At 54.6% G+C, this 24,522-nt stretch overlaps 1 protein-coding gene and 1 long non-coding RNA gene across 5 annotated transcripts in view; one reads left to right on the top strand and one right to left on the bottom strand.

The window, feature by feature from the left end:
* Nucleotides 1–24,522, top strand: part of FAM178B (family with sequence similarity 178 member B) — a 104,936-nt gene that overhangs the window by 75,732 nt on the left and 4,682 nt on the right. For 3 of the 4 annotated variants that reach the window (XM_043467831.1, XM_043467830.1, XM_043467832.1), the window contains one exon: nt 9,005–9,130. In XM_043467831.1, the coding sequence (XP_043323766.1) occupies nt 9,005–9,130 (126 nt within the window). Of the gene's footprint in view, nt 1–6,613; nt 7,041–9,004; nt 9,131–24,522 lie in introns of those variants that run through there. The other variant, XM_043467834.1, reaches the window with a different exon arrangement.
* Nucleotides 16,580–20,297, bottom strand: LOC122441379. The gene is made up of 3 exons (XR_006269340.1): nt 19,955–20,297; nt 18,415–18,454; nt 16,580–17,603 (listed from the first exon to the last, which is right to left on the bottom strand). It is a non-coding gene; the product is annotated as an uncharacterized LOC122441379 (long non-coding RNA).

Below are 24,522 nucleotides of genomic sequence, written 5' to 3'. Positions count from 1 at the left end.
GGTCCCAGGAGGCCCCAGGGGACGGGGCAGCCTAGTAGGCAGGCATTTCAGGGCAGCCTCTGAACTCTGCAGAGAAGGGAGAGCAGGTGAGAGGCCAGAGAGGAAAAGGCAGGACCGGCCGCAGGTGGTGGGTGGGAGAAGCCACCTTCTGGCAGCACTTGGCAGCGGCCAGGAAAACACAGGCGGGCTAGGGCTTCAGGGTCAGGTCAAGGCTTGGGGTTTGTTTTGATTTGTTTTTTGGCTGGAGCTTGTGCAGGGGAGGGTGTGGGGAGCGTGATGAAGGCCGGAGAGGGTGAGGAGAGTGGTGTGGGGGAGAGCTGGGGGTCTGGGCCTGCAGGGGACCCACAGGGGAGGCAGGTGAGCAGGGCTGGCAGGGCGGGAGGCATGCCTCCCCCGGGAGAGCTGGCCTGGGCGCTCCCAGCCTGTCCAGCCAGGTCCAGCCCTGCGCTTGTGGGTCCCAGCTCCAGGGCCGTCCTGCCACACCAGTCGCCCACCTGCCTGCGTGCCCACCGTGCATTCAGGAAACCCCAGCGGTGCACCTCTCGTGTGCAGGCTCCGCACCCGGAGACGACCTCTAAAGAGAGGCTGTGAGCGAGCCAGGCTGAGGACACAATGACTAATTCTGGCCCAGGCAGCCAAGTGGCTTCCAGAGACGTCCTGAACCAGGTCTTGAAGGATGAGTCAGTGCTTGTGCAGAGGAGCAGAGACCATCAGCAGGCGGGCAGCGCAGTGCGTGCAGACCCACACCAGACGGAAGGGAAGACGGACCGGCTGGGGCCTGCCTCAGCCATCCCTCCCGTGCGCTTCCCCGTGTGTCCTCCCTGCAAGCCCAGGGCTGCTGCGCGGCCTCCTCCCAGGTCTCCGGGTGCAAGCACTCCCCTTTCCAGTCGGGCCTGTCAGACGGTTCCTTAGGAAACGCGCCTCCAAAGGGTTACCTCGAGCCCACAGCCACCCATGTCCCGCCCACATGCTCCCTTTCCCCACTTCTCCTCGAAGCCCTGGCTGCCAGGACTGCCCAGGCCCTCCTCACAGGCCAGTCTGGCCGCCCTCTGCACATGGCTTTGTGCCCAGGGCACGTCTTCCTTTCCACCCATCACATCGCAACCAGAGTGGTGGCTCTAACGTGCACGGAGCACAGCTGAGCCCCAGAGCCCCGTACAGGACTCGCCTCTCGCAGCAGGCCCAGGCGGTCAGGTCTGGTTCTGTTGTCCCGGTTCTGTTGTTGTTGTTCAGTTGCTCCGTCATGGCCCACTCTTTGCAACCCCATGGACTGAGACACACCAGGCTTCCCTGTCTTTCACCGTCTACTGGACTTTGCTCAAATTCATGCCCATTGAGTCAGTGATGCCATCCACGTTTATAGATAGGGACACTGAGGCAGGTTCAACTAGGAAATTTCTCAGGGTCACGAGGTGGGAGAACTGTGAAGCTAAGATGCAAAACCCAGGTGCCCTGACTCCAGAGTCTGTGCCCTGGACCCCTGCCGTGTGCCATCTCCGCTTGTCCAGCCGCTTCCTCCTCGGCTCCCATTGTGGGGACAGCCTAAACCATACCTGCTGCTTCATGCTGATGTGCCCAGCTGGTGCCGTGAACTCTGGTCCCGGACAGCAGACAGGAGGACAGGGGCCAGCCCTCCCGCTCCCTTCATCCATATATACATGCTTGATTTTTGCTGCTGTTGTTTAGTCACTAAGTCATGTCTGACTCTCTTGCGACCTCCATGGACTGTGTAGCCCTCCAGGCTGCTCTGTCCATGGAATTTTCCAGGCAAGAGTACTGGAGTGGGTTGCCATTTCCTTCTCGGAGAGATCTTCCCAACCCAGGGATTGAATCTCTGCCTTACTTGCTTGATAAACCTTAGCAGTTGATTCACCATGAAGGGCAGTTCAAGAGGTGAGAACCGGCTCACCAGAGGAGAGGATCTGGGGTGAGTGCCCAGGCAGGGGCTTTTGGGGCATTGCTGGGCAGGAGGAGCTCCCAGTGCCTAGATGGGTTGCATTTCTGTCTGAGGCTGCAGCCTAAGGCCCTAGGAGCAGAAGCGGGTGCTGGAGAACTGAATCTGAGGGACAGGACTTGTGTAGGTGGTCGGAATGCAACAACCCCAAGGCTTGCATCTTCCAGGAGAGTCTTAGGATCAAACTGCTTCTTTCTTGCTGTTCCTGCGAATCCTGAGAATATCCCAGAAACAGCAGGGTTTGGACCCCAGGCACCAGTGTGCTCCAGACACAGCTCAGGGCGTGGAAGATACAGCCCTGAACAGAGCTCAGTCCCTCCCTCCTTGAACTCAGCGGGAGACAGACACAGGCACCAAGAGAGAAGTACATCTTTGGCAACCCAGATGGTGCTAAGTGCTGTGGAGAAAAATAAAGCCAGATAAAGAGGAGAAGGGAGTGTTGGGAGAAGACGCTACTTTATAGTAGTGAACAGAAAAGGGGACATCTGAGCACAGACCTGAAGAAACCACACAGGTTTCTTGGGGGAAGAACATTCCAGGGAGAGGGAACAGCATGTGTAAAGGCCCTGGGGCAGACAAAGGCCTCTTAGGTTAGAGAAAAAGAAAGGCCAGTGTGGCTGGAGCAGAGGGCTGAGGGTGGAGTAAGAGGAGTGGAGGTCAGAGGGGTAAGTGGGACTCAGGTGGGAGCTTGACTTCCATGCCAAAGTGGAGAGCCGCTGGAAGGTTTTGATAACAGGAGAGACATAACTTGATTTATAAAAATCTTCTACTGTTACACTGGCTGCTGCATTGAGACTAGATTGTTAGGGGTTGGATGTACGCATGCTGAGTCACTTCAGTCATGTCCGACTCCATGTCACTACGTGGACCGTAGCCTGCCAGGCTCCTCTGTCCATGGAATTCTCCAGGCAAGAATACTGGAGTGAGTTGCCATGCTCTCCTCTAGGAGATCTTCCGGACTCAGGGATCGAACCTGCATCTCTTTTGTCTCTTGCATTGGCAGGTAGGTTCTTTACCACCAGCGCCCCTAGGGTGGGGTAGAAGGAGACAGTTGTAGTAATCCTGGTAAGAGCTGTTGGCCATGTGGCCTGGGGAGATGGTGACGGAGGTGGTGAGCGGTGGTTAGGTTCTTGGTGCGTTTCACAAGTACAGCCAGTGGGAAGTAGAATGTAAGAGAAAGGAGACGTGGAGGGCTCCAGAACCTGTGCAACTGGCAGGATGGAGAAGCCCTTAACTAAGATAGGCAAGACACAGGCAGAACAGGTTTGGAGAGAAATCGGGAGTTTCTTTCTTATCCCAGGCCACCTCTTGCAACACCATAAGCCTCTTTTGTCAAGCCATGACTTCCAGCCTGGAGTTTGGAAAATATAGGCTTCAAATGGCTAAAATCAAAGGGACCAAAGAGTTGCATCTACTATGGAAAGATCACCTGCAGACCTGACCTGTTATTCATTTATTCATTCATTTAGCAAATACTTATTAAGCATATACAGTAGTCCCTGCTATCCATGGGAGATACAGTTCAAGCTGCTTGTGGGCGCCTGACTACACCAGGTCATAGTTGGAGCATGCAAACTCTTAGTTGTGGCATATGGGATCTAGTTCCCTGACCTGGGATCGAACCCCATGCCCCTTGCATTGAGAACCCTGTCTTAGCCTCTGGACCACTAGGGAAGTCCCACAAATTGCTTATTTCTGGAATTTTCCGTTTAACATTTTCAGGTCTTGGTTGTCCACAGGTACCTGAAACCGTGGGAAGTGAAACTTTGGATAAGGGGGCACAACTGTGTCAGGTGCCATTGCTCTATTAGGCTCTGGGGACACTGCAGGGACCACACCTGCCCTCATGGAGCTGACGTCCTGGTAGGGGCGGGCGAGCAGGTGATCATAAACACAGCAAACAAGTAAGTGGCATCACATATCAGAAGGTGCTAGTTCAGTTCAGTCGCTCAGTCGTGTCCGACTCTTTGCAACCCCATGGACTGCAGCACGCCAGGCTTCCCTGTCCTTCACCAACTCCCAGAGCTTACTCAAAACTCATGTCCATTGAGTCAGTGATGCCATCCAACCATCTCATCCTCTGTCGTCCCCTTCTGCTCCTGCCTTCAGTCTTTCCCAGCATCAGGGTCTTTTCAAATGAGTCAGTTTTTCGCATCAGGTAGTTCAAAGTATTGGAGTTTCAGCTTCAGCCTCAGTCCTCCCGATGAATATTCAGGACTGATTTCCTTTAGGATAGACTGGTTGGACCTCCTTGCAGTCCAAGGGACTCTCAAGAATCTTTCCAACACCACAGTTCAAAAGCATCAATTCTTCGGTGCTCAGCTTTCTTTGTAGTCCAACTCTCACATCTGTACATGACTACTGGAAAAACCATAGCTTTGACTAGATGGATCTTTGTTGGCAAAGTAATGTCTCTGCTTTTTAATATGCTGTCTAGGTTGGTCATAACTTTTCTTGCAAGGAGCAAGCATCTTTTAATTTCATGGCTACAGTCACCATCTGCAGTGATTTTGGAGCCCCCAAAAATAAAGTCTCTTACTATTTCCATTGTTTCCCCATCTATTTGCCATGAAGTGATGGGACCAGATGCCATGATCTTAGTTTTCTGAATGTTGAATTTTAAGCCACCTTTTTCACTCTCCTCTTTCACTTTCATCAAGAGGCTCTTTAGTTCTTCTTCACTTTCTGCCATAAGGGTGGTGTCATCTGCATATCTGAGGTTATTGATATTTCTCCCAGCAGTCTTGATTCCAGCTTGTGCTTCATCCAGTCCAGCATTTCTCATGATGTACTCTGCATATAAGTTAAATAAGCAGGGTGACAATATACAGCCTTAATGTACTCCTTTTCCGATTTGGAACCAGACTGTTGTTCCATGTCCAGTTCTGACTGTTGCTTCTTGACCTGAATACAGGTTTCTCAAGAGGCAGGTCAGGTGGTCTGGTATGCCCATCTCTTTAAGAATTTTCCACAGTTTGTTGTGATCCACACAGTCAAAGGCTTTGGCATAGTCAATAAAGCAGAAGTAGATGTTTTTCTGGAACTCTCTCACTTTTTCGATGATCCAACAGATGTTGGCAACTTGATCTCTGGTTCCTCTGCCTTTTCTAAATCTAGCTTGAACATCTGGAAGTTTATGGTTCACATACTGCTGCAGCCTGGCTTGGAGAATTTTGAGCATTACTTTGCTAGCTTGTGAGCTGAGTGCAATTGTGCGGTAGTTTTAGCATTCTTTGACATTGTCTTTGGTAAAGCATCTGCTTACAATGAGGGAGGCCCGGGTTCAATCCCTGGGTTGGGAAGATCTCCTGGAGAAGGAAATGGCAACCCACTCCAGTATTCTTGCCAGGAAAATCCCATGGACAGAGGAGCCTGGTGGGCTATAGTCCAGGGGGTCGCAATGAGTCGGACACGACTGAGCAACTTCACTTCACTTCTTTGGGATTAGAATGAAAATTGACCTTTTCCAGTCCTGTGGCCACTGCTGAGTTGTCCAAATTTGCTGGCATATTGAATGCAGCACTTTCAAAGCATCATCTTTTAGGATTTGGAATAGCTTAACTGGAATTCCATCACATCCACTAGCTTTGTTCGTAGTGATGCTTCCTAAGGCCCACTTGACTTCGCACTGCAGGATGTCTGGCTCTATGTGAGTGATCACACCATCGTGATTATCTGGGTCATGAAGATCTGTTTTGTATAGTTCTTCTGCGTATTCTTGCCACTTCTTCTTGATATCTTCTGCTTCTCTTAGGTCCATACCATTTCTGTCCTTTATTGTGCCCATCTTTGCATGAAATGTTCCCTTGGTATCTCTAATTTTCTTGAGGAGATCTCTAGTCTTTCCCATTCGATTGTTTTCCTCTATTTCTTTGCATTGATGACTGAGGAAGGCTTTCTTATCTCTCCTTGCTATTCTTTGGAACTCTGCATTCAAATGGGAATATCTCTCCGTTTCTCCTTTGCCTTTCACTTCTCTTCTTTTCACAGCTATTTGTAAGGCCTCCTCAGACACCCATTTCGCCTTTTTGCGTTTCTTTTTCTTGGGGATGGTCTTGATCCCTGTCTCCTGTCCAGTGTCAGAAGGTGCTAACTGCTTGGGAAACAAAAGTCATGCCTGGAAGGGGATTAGCAAGTGCAGGTGCTGTGGTCCCACAGGACAGATGGGAGGGGGAGGCGGCAGAAGGGTGGAAGAAGGTAGGGGCAGCCGTGCAGTGTCGAGTCAGAAGGTCCAGGCAGGGCACAGGCCCCAGGGAACAGCAGGGGTGTCTTGGGCCTTGCAGACACTTACGTTACTGACTAGAGGATTTTTGCAGAAACTAGTTCCTGTGGCCTTTGTTTCTGATAAGTGAATATTGAAACTTCTGCAGCTCATAAAGGTCGAGTATCAACAGACATATGAATACGTCTCTGGTCAATAATGTGTTCACATCCTGGCCTTCTCCACTGAGCTAACAGAAGCCGCTGCCGGGGTCTGAGTGCAGGAGTGACCGCTCTGTGGACAGTTGCCTGGCCGGGAACGGTCTGCCGCCTCTGGCCAGATGAACCGCCGAGGCCAGTGGAGGCCTGCCTTTTTGGGTGATAGTTTGCTTCTTGCCCGGGGACGTCTGTCCTGAAGGGCTGAGTGTTGGCAGAGACAGCTCCCAGCAGTAGGGGTGGTGCGGGGATACGTGCTGGTCAGAGCCTGGCCCTGCCGGGGACCCATGCGGCCCAAATAAGTCCTCATCCCAGAGAAGGGTGTGTCTGCTGGAGAGGGACCGGCTGGGGCTGCCAGAGCTGGAAACGAAAGAGAATAAGCAATAGGAAGGCAGCAGCTTTCCATGCTGGGCAGAGTGGAGCTGTTTTCATGGAGTGAGAGGAAAAACGTGGGAGCAGCCAGCCCTCTGTCCTCTGCTCCCCTGCCTGCCGCCGCCCCCGCCCATGGTCCCAGCCGGGGCGGAGCTGCCTGCCGGGGCGGCTTCTGGGGCTGCGGGCTGCTGAGCGCGCCCTGTGCCTGCACAGCTGTGAGCCCGGAGCAGGCAGGACTGTTTTGGAAACTATCCGCAGACTTGGAAGGCCTGAGCGAGGCAGCACAGCCCTGGTTTTGGTGAGAATCCAGATGGTGCCTGTCTTCGCCCAGAACCTTCCCGCTCTGTCTCCCTGCCGCCCGCTCTCCCTTTCTGAAAGGATCAGATACTCAGCCAAGAAGCCCTGGCCGCCTTCCAGCAGCCAAGGGCCCCAGGCCTGACTCCTAGCCCTCACCAGGCCCAGCTGCTCCTGTGGGCTGTCTCAGCCTGTGACTGGCCGAGGTGCTGAGCAGGTGTCTGCGGCTGAGCTGGGGAGGAAGCCAGGTGTGCTGGGCAGGGCTGTGATCAGGTGGGAGCTGGCCCTGGGCTTAGCCCTCGCCCTTTGGGCCAGCCTACACCTGCTACATCTGAAGAGATGGCGCCTTCGTGAACCTCCCTGGCCCCGCACCTTTGTTCTGGGTCCTCCCTCCCCAGCGCTATAGGCAGCCTCAGAGGGGCCCAAGACGTAGAGCATGCCTGCCTGCCTGCCTGCCTGCCAGCCTTCAGTCAGCCCTGAGGCAGCTGGTTGTCCTTGCTGAGGCTCAGTCGAGACTGCCCAGACCAGGTGCAAGGGCTGGGCAGGAAGGGTGGCCTGCTGCAGACACCTGACTTACGAGGCCGCGTGTGCCCGTGTTCACAGAGGGTGAGCAGTTTAGGTGCAGGGCGGGGCGGCTAGCAGGTCAAGTGTCATAATAACCAAAGGGCAATGTGTGGACCTCCTGGGGAATCCCATTCCACCAAAACGACTGTGTAAGGACATTGTTGAGACAATCAGAGAAACTGAGCACATGTGTGGGATCACAGAAGGAATGCTGGGTAGTCGTGTTGGGCAAGAGAATAATGTGATTACTTTATAAGGGGGAAAAGTCCTTATCCTCTTCTGTTAGAAGATCTTTGTGGGTAAAATGATCTGAAGTTTGGATTTGCTTTTAAATTCTCTGGAAGGAAAAAGGTTATGGGGGTGAGGGAGAATGTGATGAGTGCAGTCATCATTCACATTCAGAGATGGGCTTTGGGGCAGTTCTCAGCCTCTCTTCTTTCAAGAGCATAGAAAAACCCTGTGTTGTTCAGTTTCTAAGTCATGTCTGACTCTCAGCGACCCCACGGACTGCAGCACGCCAGGCCTCCCTATCCATCACCAACTCCCAGAGCTTACTCAAACTCATGTCCATTGAGTCGGTGATGCCATCCAACCATCTCATCCTCCGTTGTCCCCTTCCCTTGCCTTCTATCTTTCCCAGCATCAGGGTCTTTTCCAGTCAGTCAGCTCTTCGCATGAGGAGGCCAAAGTATTGATGCTTCAGCACTAGTCTTTCCGATGAATATTGAGTTGATTGCCTTTCGGATTGACAACCCCCATAGTAACTAGTTAAATGAAAAGAGAGGGCCAGTGGGCTTGAGCAGCAGCTGCTCAGAGTTGGGAAGGTCTTGTCCGGTGGCAGAGGAGACCCTCTTTCTGGTCTTGTTTCTTCTAAACTCTGAGTGTCTGCTCAGTCCCGGGATGTGAATTGAAGCTCCGTAGGTCCTCAGTCACTTGTCTAAAGCAGTGGTCCCCAACCTTTCTGGCACCAGGGACCAGTGTCGTGGAAGACAGTTTTTCCACGGACTGGTTGGATTGTGGGGTGGGGGGGTGGTTTTCGGATGATTTGAACGCATTACATTTATTATGTACTTTATTTCTATTGTTACTACGTCGGCTCCACCTCGGATCATCGGACACTAGGTCCCAGCGGTTGGGGACCCTGGTCTCAATGACATGCACCCTGTGCCCGGCCCTGCGAGCCTGTGAGCCCCTGCCCCAGGAGCAACGGCTGAGCCTGTCTCCATTTCACAGGCGGGGACGGGCTCCGAGGGGCCATGTGGCTCCTGAGGGAGAGGCGCCCCCGGTCATGGAGCCAGCGGTCTGGCTGCGGAGCCCATGCCCCTGCCAGCCGGGGTCTCCCAGCCACGAATCCCGGAGGCGCCCCAAGCACTTGTGAGTGACGGTCCCCCTTCTCCTCCCCAGCTGTCCTCACTCTGCCAGCTCCTGGGCCTCATGAGGCCATCATCCCTGAGGCGGTACCTGGGCCCTGAGACCGTGCTGCCTGGCCAGGAGCAACAGCCAAAAGCCAGTGCCCAGCTTGACCACAAGGTGAGTACCCAGCCCCTGCCCACCTCCACCGGGGCGCCATCCAGGGATGGCAGGGCTGTCCACACAGCACAGCCTCCCCAAAGCCCTGCACAGGACCGAGCCCGCCAGCTGCTCCAACCGCCTCCACAGAGCCTGTCCCCGGGCCCCTCACAGAGGTGGCACGCTGCAGGCACAGGCACGCAGGCTGGTGGGTTTTGCTGCGTCCTTTGCAGCCTGTCGTGGCTTTGGTAGAGAGGACGCGGGAACTGAATTGCTGGTGAGGGGAGTGGGATGGAGAGGAGTGCCGTGGAGAAGCAGCACAGGGAACATCCCCATGCACGAAGCTGCCTGTTTCTGGTGATCAGAGCCGAGTCCAGCTCCCTGTTCCTATTTCCTGTGGTCTTCACCTGAGGCTGAGTCCTAAGCTTTCCCAGTTCCTCCGAAGTGGCTTCCCAGACCTCACTCAGCTTACCTGAAGATCACGCTTGGAGGGAGTGAGGAGCAATGAGGAGCCCCAGAGCCTGCAGGTCGTGGGGCTTGGAATGGTCAGGCCTGTGGCCTGTGGGGTGAATGTCAAGCCGGGGTGGCTGTGTAGGGCCTTCAGGCTGGGATTCCCAAGCCAGGCTCCCTCAATGAGTGCCCCCCCACCCCATCCCTCCATCCCTGGGGAATGGGGGATGAAGGATGCAGATAGGCATCTTCCTAATTTCGGAAGGTGGTTAATTCCAAAAGCTCTCCTGGAGGTTGGATGTTAACGATCAGGAGGCCAGCCTTTGGGCATCATTCTGCAAATCAGATAAGTGAATTAATTACTTAATGAACACAAATGAACTATTAAGAAGATGTGATCACCCCCAGGTGTACGCTCCTCTTCTGGAACACGGAGGGAAGGTTCTCAGCTGAACCTGACGTGAGCACACTTATGAGGCTGCTGCCTCCCAGGAGAGCCTGTCTTCTTTCTGGTCCCTTTCCCCTGAATCTGGAGCCTGTTACAGAGACTGAGTCTGGTTGTTCAGGGATGGGGTGGGGAGCTCGAGAACACAGGTGAGATCAGCCCTTGGGGATGGTACGTCTGAGCAGAGCACAAGTGGGCAGGCCCCAGGCCTGGGCTAGAGAAAGGGAAGAAGTGACAAGAAGGGAAGGTTTGAGAAAGGGGAGTGGAGGCTTGAGTCTGGTCTGGCCAAGGCACCTTGGGGCCACCCCTGGGCCTCACCTGCCTCGCAGAGGTGGTGTCATTTCCTGGCCAGAGTGTGCCATTTGGCTCATTGCATTCCAGAGCCCGTCTGGTAGGAGATGTCCCTTCAGAAGCCCGGGAAGAGAGGGGAGTAGCGGGCTCAGGGTATCCTTTTATCCTTGAGGATTGTTTTCATGCATGTAATCTTGGTGGCTCAGACGGTAAACAATCTGCCTGCAATGCAGGAGACCTGGCTTTGATCCCTGGGTCAGGAAGATCCCCTGAAGAAGGGAACAGCTACCTGCTCCAGTATTCTTGCCTGGAGAATCCCATGGACAGAGGAGCCTGGCGGGCTACAGTCCATGGGGTGGCAGAGTGTTGGACACGACTGAGCATCTAACACACTCACGCATGTGAAGGATGCTGTGAAGTGTCCCCTTGGTCGGCTGCCATATTGAAAATGACCATGTAGCTGGGAAACGCGGTGGGGGGCAGGCATGTCTCGGCCAGGTGCCCTACACATGTAGGGTGTGCTGGTCTAGGGAGGCCAAGGCAGCTCTTGCATGCCTCTGTTGCAGCTTGAGCCTGTGGGATTGATCCTGGCCCAAGAGGTGAAGAGCCTACACCAGAGGAGAGGCAGGGCTGGTGGGGGATGCGGGGGTCTGCACAGCAGTGTCAAGCATCCTGGTCCCCTGGGCCGGGTACTGTCTCACTGGGAGGGGCTCGGTGGGGCAGGTGACTGGGCTCCCGCTGCCCGGCCCCACTCCCCACTCAGCTGACTGACTCCCCATTAGGCCCCAGCGTGTTTCATCTTCAAAGGTGATCAGGCTGCTCACCAGCCAAAAGAAGCAGTGGCGTCATCCGCCCTGTTTTACAGGGAGTGGTGGTCGGGGCTCACTGAGCTTTTATCCCCAGAGCTCAAAGTCTCTGCCTTCTTTCTCCCTGGGATGCAGAGGGGAAACTAAGGCCAGAGAGACGCTGGCCTAAGGCAACCCAGCCTGGAGAAAAGGGGGACAGGCCCTTCCCAGCACTGGGCCCCATCCCCTGGGCCCCCACTCCCTCCTGTCTAGGAGATTTCCTGCCCAAGACTACTGGGTCACAGCCCTTCTCCAGCGCTGCAGATAAACACTTCTGCCAGCCTCCATCCCACCTCCCCCATCCTGTCTCTGCCTGGGGCCTTGGCCCAGCTCCTGCTTCCCCTGGGAAGCTCCTTCCCTGGAGAGGCTGGGTGCTCAGATGCCCATGGCATGACTCTCTCTCCTCTCTGATTCCCTGGCTTTGCAGTTGTCCTTTGACTTGTCTGTCTCCCGGCTAGACTGTGGGCACAGCTGGTGTCCCAGCATTGCCTGCTGTATTTGGCACTAGACGATGGAATGAGTGAACAAGTGAATGAACGCAGTTGTAAGTCTCCCTGTAAGTCCACCCCTCTCTGGGCCTCCCACCCCTCTGCTGGAAAGCGCCCTCCCTCTGCATGCCCTCCGCCCTCAGACCAGCCTTTGCCTACAGGCCCCCTTGTCTTCTAATGTCCTCGTTTCATTAAGGCTACAAGAGTTGATTGCCTGGGCTTCTTCTGTGGGAGGCCCTTGACTTCAGAAGTGTCACCAGCTTATGAGAAAACCAACCACAGCCATTGTTTGTAATTATAAGCTAGTAAGATTCCTGCCTAGGGCTTCCCAGGTGGTTTAGTGGGTAAAGAACCCACCTGCCAATGCAGGAGACACAGGAGACACAAGTTTAATCACTAGGTCGGGTAGCCTGTGGAATAGAAAATGGCAACCCACTCCAGTATTCTTGCCTGGAGAATCCCATGGACAGAGGAGCCTGGCGAGCTACTGTCCATAGGGTCACAGAGAATTGGGCACGGCTGAGCGCCTTCGCGCGGCTAACAGGGTTGTGACCATCCCAGGCGTGCAGCAGAGCAGCTCGCCCATACACACATCTGCCCGCTCTCCCCAGACTCCCCCCACCCAGGCCGCCGCAGGACACTGAGCAGGGCGCCCCGTGGTGGTCCGCTTTAGACACAGCAGTGTGTGCACGTCCATCCCCACGCATCCCTCCCCCATCCTTCCCCACCAGCAACCACAAGCTCACTCTCTAAGTCTGCGAGTCTGATTCTGTTTTGTAAGTTCATTTGTATCATCTCTCTGTAGATTCCACATACCAGTGATGCCATATGATATTTAAGGTGCTTTTGGATAAAGAAGTTGCTCAGCCCCTGGGTGCTTTTGGGGGGCCCTGGGCTTGCCTGGTTTGAGAAGGCAGGATCTCCCAGAGAAGGATCATTGAGGTCAAAGTGGTGATCTGGAGCCCTGCATGGGCCAGGGCCCTTCATGTCTGAGAGGTGGGAGAGGATGTCTCAGTGCAGGCGTGTACTCTGGGAGTTGGCCTCCAGGCGCTTCCCTCTGGTCCATGGGTACCAATTCAGCAAGCGGCCAGCTTCTCCCCAGGCCTCCCTGTGTGTGAGGCTGTCCTTTCGGTTCCTGTGCAGACAGACTTCACATAACCAGACTCAGTTACCAGGATCTCCTCGGAGCCACTAGCTCAGCTGTACGGCTTGGAACCAAGGGTTTCCTGGGAGCTTTCTGTTTTCTTGTAGCCAACATGTGTAAACCATATTTGGCCAGACTTACTCACTTTTATCCAGATGACTGATGCTCTGGTCATGTTAAACCTCCGCTATGTGTGATGTTGCTATTGATGGCACTCCCCTGCCCTTTCTGGCTTCTCCCCAGGGCTACCTTCCACATCAATGCTACCATGAAGGAATCTGGGGTTCTGTTTTCCCCCTAAGGATTTGGAAGGTCTGTAGAACTAAGAGGGCTTCCCAGGTGGCACTAGTGGTAAAGAACCTGCCTGCCAGTGCAGGAGACGTAAGAGATGCAGGTTCGACCCCTAAGTAGAGAAGATCCCCTGGAGGAAGGCATGGCAACCCACTCCCCTATTCTTGCCTGAGAATCCCATGGACAGAGGAGCCTGGTGGGCCACAGTCAATAGAGTTGTACAGTTGGACACAACTGAGGTGACTTAGCACACACAACACATAGAACCAGGATCTTTATGGCAGGGTGGAAGTTTACCCCTTGGTTTGGTTAAATTTGGAGACTGTGAGGAAGTTAACCATCTCTCGTTGTGTAGAAAGAAAACTAAAGGCCATGGAGCCTGTTGTCCCAGGGTTGGGGCTGTGTGGAGGCATCAGGAGCCAGTCTCGTCTCCTCCTCTGCCTCCAGGGTGCGTCCTCCTCCTGGTCTGACAGTGTTCTCATGGGACAGCCTAGGACCCACTGGAGGTTCTGCCTCTGTGATGGTCCCTGTCCCCCAGGGCCCAGCTGCAAGGAGCCACCCCACCCAAACTGAGCCTGGCAGTTGCAGGCAGCCCCCGTCAGCGTCCTTACTGAGCACGGAGCCTTCGGTCCGTGTCTGTGCTCACGAGGCTTAGGAACGGCTTGTTTATAGGAGAAGTGCGTTCATGAGGAGGTGAAGGGGCGGGGTGTGCTCTGAGCTTGGGTAATGCTCTGGGGTGAACCCCACCCCACTGCATGGATTCCTTTGAACTCACTGCTGGGATTTCTGCACCTCTGCATATCTCCTCACATCTTCTGCAAAGGGCACGGGCCTGCCACGCATGTGTGTGTGCACATACGTCTTGAGTATGCGCGTGTGTATGTGTGTGTGTCCTGTGCATCCCCTGTATGTATATCTTCATGGTGCGCCCAGGCATTAATGGAGTTGACAGACGAGTTATACCGCTTTTGCTCCTGCGCCGGCCTGTCCCTGTGTGGGGTGACCCTGCCAAGAGCAGCCTTAAGTGACTGGGGTGTGGTTGGGGAGTTTGGAGAGAGGAAGGGAGGGTGCCGCTGCCCTCCGGCTCTCCAAGCCGCCTCTGCACCCTGCAGTCCCCCGCAGGCAGTCAGCGCCAGCAAGGGGACGTGGCCTCCCTCAGGCTTGGCTGGGGACAGGCATCTAGCCCTGTGTCACCCAGAAGGACAGGTGGAGGGGGAAGCCCTCCCTCTCCCCCTACCCTCTGCCTTCTCCCCGCGCTTCCTGCCCCTTGCCCTGCACCACGGGAAAGCCGTGCCCGCAGGGCTGGGGGCCTTGATCAGGCCACGAGTAGGAGGGCTGGGAGAAACTGGCTGGTTTTGAAGAATGGGCAGTGGCTATTCTGGACTCCTGAATCCCTCCCCTGGCTAGTCTGTTGTGGGTTCCTCCTCACTTCCTACAAAATGAGGAACATCTGACTTCTTTTGAAATAAACTTGGAACACGTGGCCTCCAGGCAGCTGACCCTAAGGGGAGGCCCGTGCCCCAGCCGCACATCACAGCCACAGGCTGCGGGCCTCTTCAGAGTGGGTACCTCTGAGCATCTGAAGGCACCTGGAGCCAGGGCTGAGGCCAACTTTGATCGATTCCCAGGAATCCTGGCTTCTTTGCAAGTGTGTGAGCAGGGCTTCAAGTGAGGTTACTGAGCTGGGAGGAGAGGCGTGGATTCTGCAGGCAGCTGTTGCTAAGCCCAGCCAGCTGGCCTCCTCGGCAGCTCCTGGGCCTGCTGTCTGCCCTGCCCCACCCTGGGCTCAGTTCTCCTGAGGACCCTCCAACGGCCCCTCCTTCGGCTCAGTCCTCATCCCAGGCGGTGACTCTCAGCTTCTGACCTAACAGCCCACTTCCATCTCTTCCTCCTTCAAGTCCTCCTGGACAGCTCTGTGATCGTCTTCCTCTTGTTCTTTCTTAGAAAAGTGAACCTGAGCACCTGCCACATCACTTTCAAACCCCACCATCCAAGGGCTTTGTTAGCTCACCCTACTCCATCCATGCAGTTCTCCTGTGAATCAAACCGCTCCATTTGATTCCAAGCAATGGATGTCTTTCCCAGAAAGCTGCCATTCTTGGGCTGTTGTCTTTGCTCCTGCTGGTCCTCCTTCCTGGCGATGCCTGGCCCGTGTCTCTGTCCTTGGTGATCATTGCAGTCTGTTTACTCAGCCCTTGGCTTGTCCGCCCATTCCTTCACACGCCTGAACAGAGTCGCCTGCGACTTTGAGGGCAGGGTCTGGGGTCTAATGTGCTCACTAAAATGCCTGCCCTGAGCAGGTGCAGTCTGGTGAGGAGCCCTTCCCCATCAAGTGTACCCAGCCCTGCCCACCAGTCTTGAGAATACCAGTGGAGGAGCAGTGCCGGCTTGCAGGAGCTTAGTTCCCTAAGCAAGGACCAAACCCAGGGCCCGACAGTGAGAGCACAAGGTCCCAACCACTGGACTGCCAGGAAATTCAGCATGTGGCTTCTAAGGGCCGCGTCTAAGCAACTCGGGCTCAGCTCCTACCACCATACCCCCGAGGGGGGTGGGCAGGAGGCTCCCTCGCTGGCTGCGCTCGGTCGGAAGGAGCCTGGCAGACCACAGCCCTCTCACCTGCGCTCCTGCTCCCCACCTTTCCTGTGCCCGGACCCTGCAGTGACACAAACACAATCATGTCCCAAACGGCCCTGGGACAGCTCATCAGGCTTAACTGGAGCGGGGCCGAGCAGCGTCACAAAGCTCAGTGCTGCTCTCTGCCTCTCTCGCCTCTGCTCTTCCATGCCTTCCCAGCAGCTTTTCTGCTGCCCCGAGACATTCCAGGCTTATATCCTTCCCTCTGCGACCCTTGTTTTTGTTCAGTCATCAAGTCATGTCCAGCTCTTTGAGACCCCGTGGACTGTAGCACACCAGGCTTCCCTGTTCCTCACCATTTCCTGGAGTTTGCCCAAATTCATGTCTATTGAATCAGTGACACCATCCAACCATCTCATCTTCTGTTGCCCTCTTCTTCTGCCTTCAGTCTTTCCCAGCATCAGGGTCTTTCCCAGTGAATCAGCTGTTCTCATCAGGTGGCCAAAGTATTAGAGCTTTAGCTTCAGCATCAGTCCTTCCAAAGAGTATTCAGGGTTGATTTCCTTCAAGATTGACTGGTTTGATCTCCTTGCTGTCCAAAGGACTCTCAAGAGTCTTCTCCAGCAGCACAGTTCAAAAGCATCAATTCTTCAGAACTCAAGCCTTCTTTATTGTCCAGCTCTCACATCTGTACATGACTACTGGAAAGACCATAGCCTTGACTATACAGACCTTTGTCGGCAAAGTGATGTCTCTGCTTTTTAACACACCGTCTAGGTTTGTCATAACCTTCCTCCCAGGAAGCAATTGTCTCCTGATTTGATGGCTGCAGTCACCATCCACAGTGATTCTAGAGCCGAAGAAGAGGAAATCTGTCACTGCCTCCACCTTTTTTCCTTCTGTTTGCCATGAAGTAATGGGGTCGGATGCCATGATCTTAGTTGTTTTAATATAGAGTTTTAAGCCGACTCCCTAGCGAGGGGGAAAGAAAGAGCTTCTGTGCTAGATCCTAACAGAGTCCCAGAGTTGAGTGTGGTTGGCTTGGCTTGGGTCGTGTGCTCACCTCTCAGCCAATCACATAGCCAGGTGGGCCTGGACTACTGGGCTTTGTCTGGAGTCAGGGCTGAAGTCCCCTGGGCACCTTGGGGCACCTTGGCCTGGGTGTCAGGGACAGGAGGCTGGGGCACCTTGGCCTGGGTGTCAGGGACAGGAGGCTGGGACTTGACAAAAGGAGGGGATGGGATCCTGGGCACTGGGAAACCTTAGTGTCCACAGCATCCCTCTGGTCTTCAGAGCCCCATGTGGAAAGTGTAAGGAGGGAAGCACTTCCCAACAACTCAGCGAGTGACAAAGATAAGAAAGAGAAGGCAGGAAGCCACTGCTCCAAGGGGCCTCTCCAGCCCCTGGAGGAGGCCTTTACCGACACCCCGGCTGGTTTCAGGGGCTCCCCACAGTGCTGGCCCCCAGGCACTGATGCACTCATGCACACCCAGACATAGATTCTCAAACAGAGGCACCGAGAATCTCATCCCTCTCTGGGCAGCCGGCAGAGCTGGGCTTCTGTTCCAGATCCCCCGGAGATCAGAGTCTCTATCCCAGAGGAGGAGCAGGAAGGGCCGGCCAGTCCCTGCCTGTCATCTCCCCTGACCCCATGGCCAGCAGGAAACCAGAAAGGAAGAGTAGGCTGGGTGGGAGCACTCTCACAAGGGTCTGCCTGCAGTCCCTCGGTTCCTCCCACCTGTGGACGTTGGAGGGGGGCAGATGCTCCGAGATAACCCCCTGCAGCAGATCTACAGGAACAAAAAGCCCTCGGCCTTCCGCTCTTGCCTCAGCTTGTCTTCCACAGGGCTTCCCTGGTGGCTTAGACAGTGAGGAATCTGCCTGCGACGCGGAAGACCCGGGTGCAGTCCCTGGGTCAGGAAGATCCTCTGGAGAAGGGAACAGCAACCAGCTCCAGTATTCTTGCCTGGAGAAACATGGACAGAGGAGCCTGGTGGGCTACAGTCCATAGGATCGCAAAGAGTCGGACACGACTGAGCGTCTGTCACTCATCTCCTTCCCACCTGGCCCCACCATGGCCCCCAGTTCCCTCCGTATCCTCACTGTTGAGCCCAGGGGCCAGGGCCACTCCGGGTCCAATTCCAAGTTCAGGATACAGCTGGAAAAGAATCCCTCTGTCCCTTTCCAGTGAGTTCAGGCTCTCAGGTCTGTGAACGCACTTCCTGTGGACGGCTAGAAGAGCAGGTGAGGGGCTCATCTTCTGAGGAATCTGTAGAGGGGGACCCAGGCTGGGCCCTGGGGTCCTCTCACAGTTTCAGCAGAGATATCATATCACATCTCTCCGCCCAGCTGGGGCCTTGAGAGCAGCTCTCTAGGAAATGGCCATTCCTGGCAGCTGAGCCAGAAGTCCTAGTCCCACCCAGAGGCTGCCAGCCCATCTCCCATCACCCTGCTGGCCTCATCCTGCTCCTTGTTTAGGGCCCCACCCACGCCCTAGCCTGCAGAATGGAGCGTCTGGCCTTGCAGGCCGCCGGGCCGAGTCTGGCAGGCCCTGTGCCTGTGACGTGTGTTGTCTGGCCTCTGCACCCTGGGCTCTCAGGGACCCCGGGCTCGGAAGAGGTGCCGTGTCATCATGTCATTTCCTAGTGATGGTGCGTGCGTCCGTGTCATTTCCTTCTCTCTGGGACTTATGACCAGTGACCTGCCCTGGTCAGAGTCACTTCCAAACTCGGCTTTCCTTTGGGTACTGCCCTCCCCTTGCTGCTTCTGGGACTTACCGAAGACATGGTCAGAGTGTGGTCTTGGAGCAGGAGCAGCCTGAGCAAGAAGAATAAGTCACGCGGTTAACTCGTGGGGTGGGAGAAGATAGGAAGAAATAGCATCCTAGAGGTGTTGGAAGGTACCACCCTCCAGGACCGGTCCAGATGGGGCTTGCCCAGGGAAATGCATCCCCTCTTACCTTTAGCCTGTCACGTCGCAAGTAACCCTACCTCAGGATTGTTGTTTAGTTGCTAAGTCATGTCCAACTCGTGGCAACCCTGTGGATTATAGCGCACCAGGCTCCTCTGTCCGTGGGATTTTCCAAGCAAGAGTACTGGAGTGGGTTGCCATTTCCTCCTCTAGTTGTTGTTTAGCAGGGGATCTTCCCAACCCAGGGATCAAAACCCCTTCTCCTGTGTCTCCTGCATTGGCAGGCAGATTCTTTACCTGATGAACAATTGGGGTCGCCGAGTTGTTTCCGACTCTTTGCGACCCCATGGACTGTAGCCCGCCAGGCTCCTCTGTCCATGGGATTTCCCAGGCAAGAATACTGGAGTGGGTTGCCATTTCCTCCTCCAGGGGATCTTCCTGACCAGGGATCAAACTCACATCTCCTGCACTGCAGGTAGATTTTTTACCACTGAGCCACCAGGGAAGCCCACTTAAGGATTATTCATGACTAGTTATTTTTGTTGTTATTTGCCCAGCTCCTCCTGGGGCTGTGGCCTGCAGCCCCCAGAGTTAAATCTGATAGGAAGTACTCACAGCTTGTCCAGCTTACAGGAGCTGGTCCACCCCTAAGCCTTACTGGAGACGGTCGTGCAGTCAGGGGACCTCTCTAAGCTCAGCTTCCACACCTACTGTGGCCTCTGTGGGAGCGTGCTGGGTCAGGGTACTGTGCAGTGGGGCTATGGAGTTCAGTTTGATAAATGGGAAAAGCAGTAGAGAATTTATTAGGACCCAGCTCTGGCCTTGGGTTTGAAATAGCTCAGTCTTTCCCAGACTCCACTGGTTCTAGAACCAACCTTCAGCATGTGTGTGACTCCACGGGATCAAACCCCCTGAGAGGACCCACACGTGGTAGTGATGGGACCTATGGCACAGTATTCCCCCTGGGCCCCTCGAGGTGTTCCAGCTGGGGCTGAGAGCAGAGCAGACTGCGGCTGAATGCAGGTCCCCCAGGACAGCCACCCTCCCAGAGCCTGTGAGCATGGAGAGGCGAGCCCAGGGGAGCTGCTCTGGGGTCCTGGCACCCCAGCAGGGACCCGGGCAGCAGGTGGCTTTGGAGGCCAGCTTGCTGAACCGTGCCTGCGTGGTGTGCTCCTGGGCCCCGGCAGACTGGCTCGAAGGTCCTTGGAGTCAGTCCATCCTTCCCAGCAGGTGTTCCTCGGTCAGCCTAAGTTCTCCCACCTCCCAACCCCCAGAGCAGCCACCCCAGAGCCTGGCTGGATTGCTCCTGAAGGATCCCCCAACCAAGGGCAAGGTCTCCCATACCCCACCCTCACCCGGGCCCCAGGCTGACAGCGTCTGGGGAGAGGGCTGGGTTCAAAGGGTTACCTCGGGTGATCCTAGACTCTTGCTCAGATCCGAGGTGGGAGAAACTGTACCGTTCTCGAGGCTTCCTGGGGTATCCTCTCCCTCCCCCTCTCTGCCCTTTCTTAGGGTAAATAACCCACAGCCAGCTCCCTTGGCATTAGCTGGAGGGGAATTTTCTAAAGCATGAATTTCCTGGGAAACGTCCACCCTTTCTCCCTTTGTCTTATGACGAAAGCTCTACAAATGGAGACTTGGCCAGCTGTTCCCGGGTCGGAACTAGCTGGACCAGAAAAGGAGGCACTGGCCTTCCCCTTCCCCAGGGGGAGGACAGGGCCCGCCTCCAGGCTCTAAGCCGGGAAGGAGGCATCCAGCACAGCCCTTCTCAGAAGAGCCCGCCCACCAGACCCAGAAGATGGAAGCGGGAGGCTCCGCTGGCAGCGGTGGAAAGGGACCGTCCTTTCTTGTCAGCATTGGGTTCAGGCACGCCCCATGGCTCAGATTGTGCCTCTCCCCCAGTTGTTGACTGAGGTCTCCAGGCCCTGTTTCCCTCAGGGGCTTCCCAGCCTCCACTCACGGCTGATCTGGAGGGAGTGGGTGGCCTGATCTGTGGAGCTGGGGAGGGGCCCATTCTACAGACAGATGTCCAGGCTTGGATGGACACAACCCCCTACCAGGGGCATGCCCCCTGCACTGCTGGTAACCCTGAAGCCACACCGACCCCCCTCCCCGCAGACACACACACACACCTGCCCTCGAAGACTTGGGCTTCCCAGGTGGCTCAGGGCTAAAGAACACGCCTGCTGACCCAGGAAACTCAGGTTCGATCCCTGGATCTGGGAAGATCCCCTGGAGAAGGAAGTGGCAACCCACTCCAATATTCTTGCCTGGAGAATCCCAAGGAGAGAGGAGGCTGGTGGGCTGCAGTCCATGGGGTCGCAAAGAGTCAGGCAGGACTGAGCGACTGAACAGCAACAACAAACAGAGGCACCTCAGGCTGGAGAAAGGGCCCCCTGGCGCTGGCAGTGCTGGCCCTGCCGAGGCTTGGCCTCTGCCCAGCCGCCCTTCCCTACATCATGACAGAGAAGACAGAGCCCCATGTCTCTCTGGTGCCAGCAGGACAGGATGGGGCTTGCTGAGTTCAGGAATTGGTCACAGCTCAAATGGAGCAGGAAACGCAGCCTCACACCTGGCTGTTCACTGAGCGGCCGGCCCTGTCTCCTGCACACTCCTGCCCACCCGCCCCAGAGGGCCTCCCCCAGCCTCCTGGAGCCCCCGTTTGTGCTCCTGTTCTGACTTTCACAGAAACAAGGCCAGGGGGAGGAGCCTGGGGGAGGCTGGGGGTTCAGGAGAGTCCTGGCGGGCCCCCGGTGCCCTGGTCTGTCCCTTTGAACCAGGGGACAGACACTGCCTTACCTCTCCTCATCCTCTCAAAGCAGAGACCGTGGGTCTAGGGAGTATGAGGTGAGGAATGAGTCTAGGCGACTCTGCTGCTAACACAGTCCTCTTTACTAGAGTGCTCAGCCTGTCAGTCACGTCTGACTCTCTGCAATGCCATGGACTGTAGCCCACCAGGCTCTTCTGTCCACGGGATTCTCTAAGCAAGAATTCTGGAGTGGGTTGCCATGCCTTGCTCCAGGGGATCTTCCCAACCCAGGGATCGAACCCTGGTCTCCTACATTGCAGACAGATTCTTTACTGTCTGAGCTATCAGGGAGGCCCCCTTTTTCCTAAAGCACCACTGTCAAGACTGCTGTCTGGGTCCTGATTTCTGACCACAGGTGGTACCTTATCCCTTTCAATCAGAGCAGTCTTTCCTAAAGGGCCTCCGCTCACTTAGGCCCACCCGCAGGGGTCACCCTCGCGTGCTCCTAGTCATCCTTCCAGGTAGCTGTTGTCCTTTGGAAAATCAACTTATAAAAGGTGATTTAAAGGGCTTTTCTTCAGAATTACTTATTCCTCCTTGCTGTTCCCGCACCTTCATTCAGTTCAGTTGCTCAGTCGTGTCCAGCTCTTTGCAATTCCATGGACTGCAGCATGCCAGGCTTCCCTGTCCATCACCAACTCCCAGAGCTTACTCAAACTTATGTCCATCGAGTCGGTGATGCCATCCAACCATCTCATCCTCTGTTGTACCCTTCTCCTCCTGCCCTCAATCCCTCCCAGCATCAGGGTCTTTTCTAGTGAGTCAGTTCTTTGCATCAGGTGGCCAAAGTATTGGAGTTTCAGCTTCAACATCAGTCTTTCCAATGAATATTCAGGACTGATTTCCTTTAGGATGGACTCGTTGGATCTCCTTGCAGCTCAAGAGACTCTCAAGAGTCTTCTCCAACACCACAGTTCAAAAGCATCAGTTCTTCAGTGCTCAACTTTCTTTATAGTCCAGCTCTCACATCCATACATGACCACTGGAAAAACCATAGCTTTGACTAGACAGATCTTTGTTAGCAAAGTAATGTCTCTGCTTTTTAATATACTGTCTAGGTTGGTCATAGCTTTTCTTCCAAGGAGCAAGTGTCTTTTAATTTCATGGCTGCAGTCACTCCGCAGTGATTTTGGAGCCCGAAAAAATAGACTCTCACTGTTTCCATTGTTTCCCCATCTACTTGCCATGAAGTGATTGGACCGAATGCCATGATCTTAGTTTTCTGAATGTTGAGTTTTAAGCCAACTTTTTTCACTCTCCTCTTTCACTTTCATCATTCATCAAGAGACTCTTTTTTTTTTTTTTTTTGCTTTCTGCCATAAGGGTGGTGTCATCTGCATATCTGAGGTTATATTCCAGCTTGTGCTTCATTCAGCATTTCTCATGATGTACCCTGCATAGAAGTTAAATGAGCAGGGTGACAATAAAGGCAAAGGAAAAAAGGAAAGAATGCAGTGCTCCAAAGAATAGCAAGGAGAGATAAGAAAGCCTTCCTCAGTCATCAATGCAAAGAAATAGAGAAAAACAATCGAATGGGAAAGACTAGAGATCTCTTCAAGAAAATTAGAGATACCAAGGGAACATTTCATGCAAAGATGGGCACAATAAAGGACAGAAATGGTATGGACCTAACAGAAGCAGAAGATATTAAGAAGAGATGGCAAGAATACACAGAAGAACTATACAAAAAAGATCTTCATGACCCATATAATCAGATGGTATGTTCAATCACCTATAGCCAGACATCCTGGAATGTGAAGTCAGGTGGGCCTTAGGAATCATCACTACAAACAAAGCTAGTGGAGGTGATGGAATTCCAGCTGAGCTGTTTCAAATCCTGAAAGATGATGCTGTGAAAGTGCTGCACTCAATATGCCAGCAAATTTGGACAATTCAGCAGTGGCCACAGGACTGGAAAAGGTCAGCTTTCCTTCTAATCCTTCACCTTCCCCCCCTGCCAAAAACAAGCCCCATATTCAGGATCGTATTCCTGGGATTTTCCCTCCAGATTCAATGATGGGAATCGGCATGAAAATGAAATTGTGAAACCTGCTTTTTTTTTCCACTCAGTAATTCCCCACTGCACAGACTTCCCTCCAGGGCTTTCCTCAGATCCCAGACCCACCCTCACCACGCCTCCCAGCCAGGAAGATAGTTCTGAGAGGAGTGGGGGGTCTGGGGCAGGGGGGAAGGCGGGCCAGAGCCTCCACCTGAGCCAGTGGTCCAGCTGGCATTTCACCTGTAAACAAGTAAATGTTTACAAGCCTAAGGTCCTCTCTGCCCTCTGCCACACCCCCTCCCCAGCTTGCCCCCTCCCAGCCACCCTCCCTCCAGACATTGCCCCTGGTTGTTTTCCTTCGCTTCTTCCCCTTCTCAGCTTTTCCCTCCACTTGTTCAAAGCTCCTCTCCAAGACCAGCCTCAGGTTCCATGCTTTCCAAGGTTTCGGCCCTCTTCCCCGCCCCACACCCACCCCAGACCCAACTGGACACAGTCGGTTATAATTGGCATTGTCCCTTTTAACATTAATTTAAAATTTTTCATTATATTGTGATTATATGAGGAAAGCACACACAGTGTAAAGAAATAATATTAAAAAAAAAGATGAAGGCGGAACTGTAATTCTCAGAGTGGTGGTTCCACTTGGGTGGATTCTATCCCAACAGATTCTGCGTTCCCCGCGTGCCCCCTAACCCCCCATCCCCCACTGCGTGACCTCCCTGCTCCAAAGCAGCACTGAGTGACCTCCGCTGCCCGCCGTCTGACCCCTCTGCCGCCAGCCAGCCCTGTTCCCAGGGTGTCCCTCCCTCCCTCTGCCCCAGCCCAGTTGGTCCCCCAGCTACGGTCAGTCCCCCAGAAGTGAGCCAGGGCTCAGCTTCTTGCATCAGCCCCCGGGGTCTGTCTGTTGGTGTGATTCCTGCCCCCTCAGGGCCATCTTCGCCTCAAATCCTGCTGCTCCTCTGGGGCCTGGTTGGGTTTAGTCACTTCCTCCCCGAAGCCTTCGGAACTGCACACCATCACCATGACCTCCTGCCCCGAACTGTGGAAGGACCCTTTCTCCTCCAGGGCCAAGGCAAAGCCGAGATTCATTCAGTATTCATGGACCAGACAATTGCCTTCCTGAAGTCCCTTTTCCCCTCTAGCGTCTGGGTGTTTGCGGCAGTGTCT

The sequence above is a fragment of the Cervus canadensis genome, chromosome 5 (genome assembly GCF_019320065.1).
Source record: "Cervus canadensis isolate Bull #8, Minnesota chromosome 5, ASM1932006v1, whole genome shotgun sequence".
Taxonomy (NCBI): Eukaryota; Metazoa; Chordata; class Mammalia; order Artiodactyla; family Cervidae; genus Cervus; species Cervus canadensis.
Note: the sequence above shows the minus strand (reverse complement) of the source record. Positions and strands in the feature narration are given on the sequence as shown.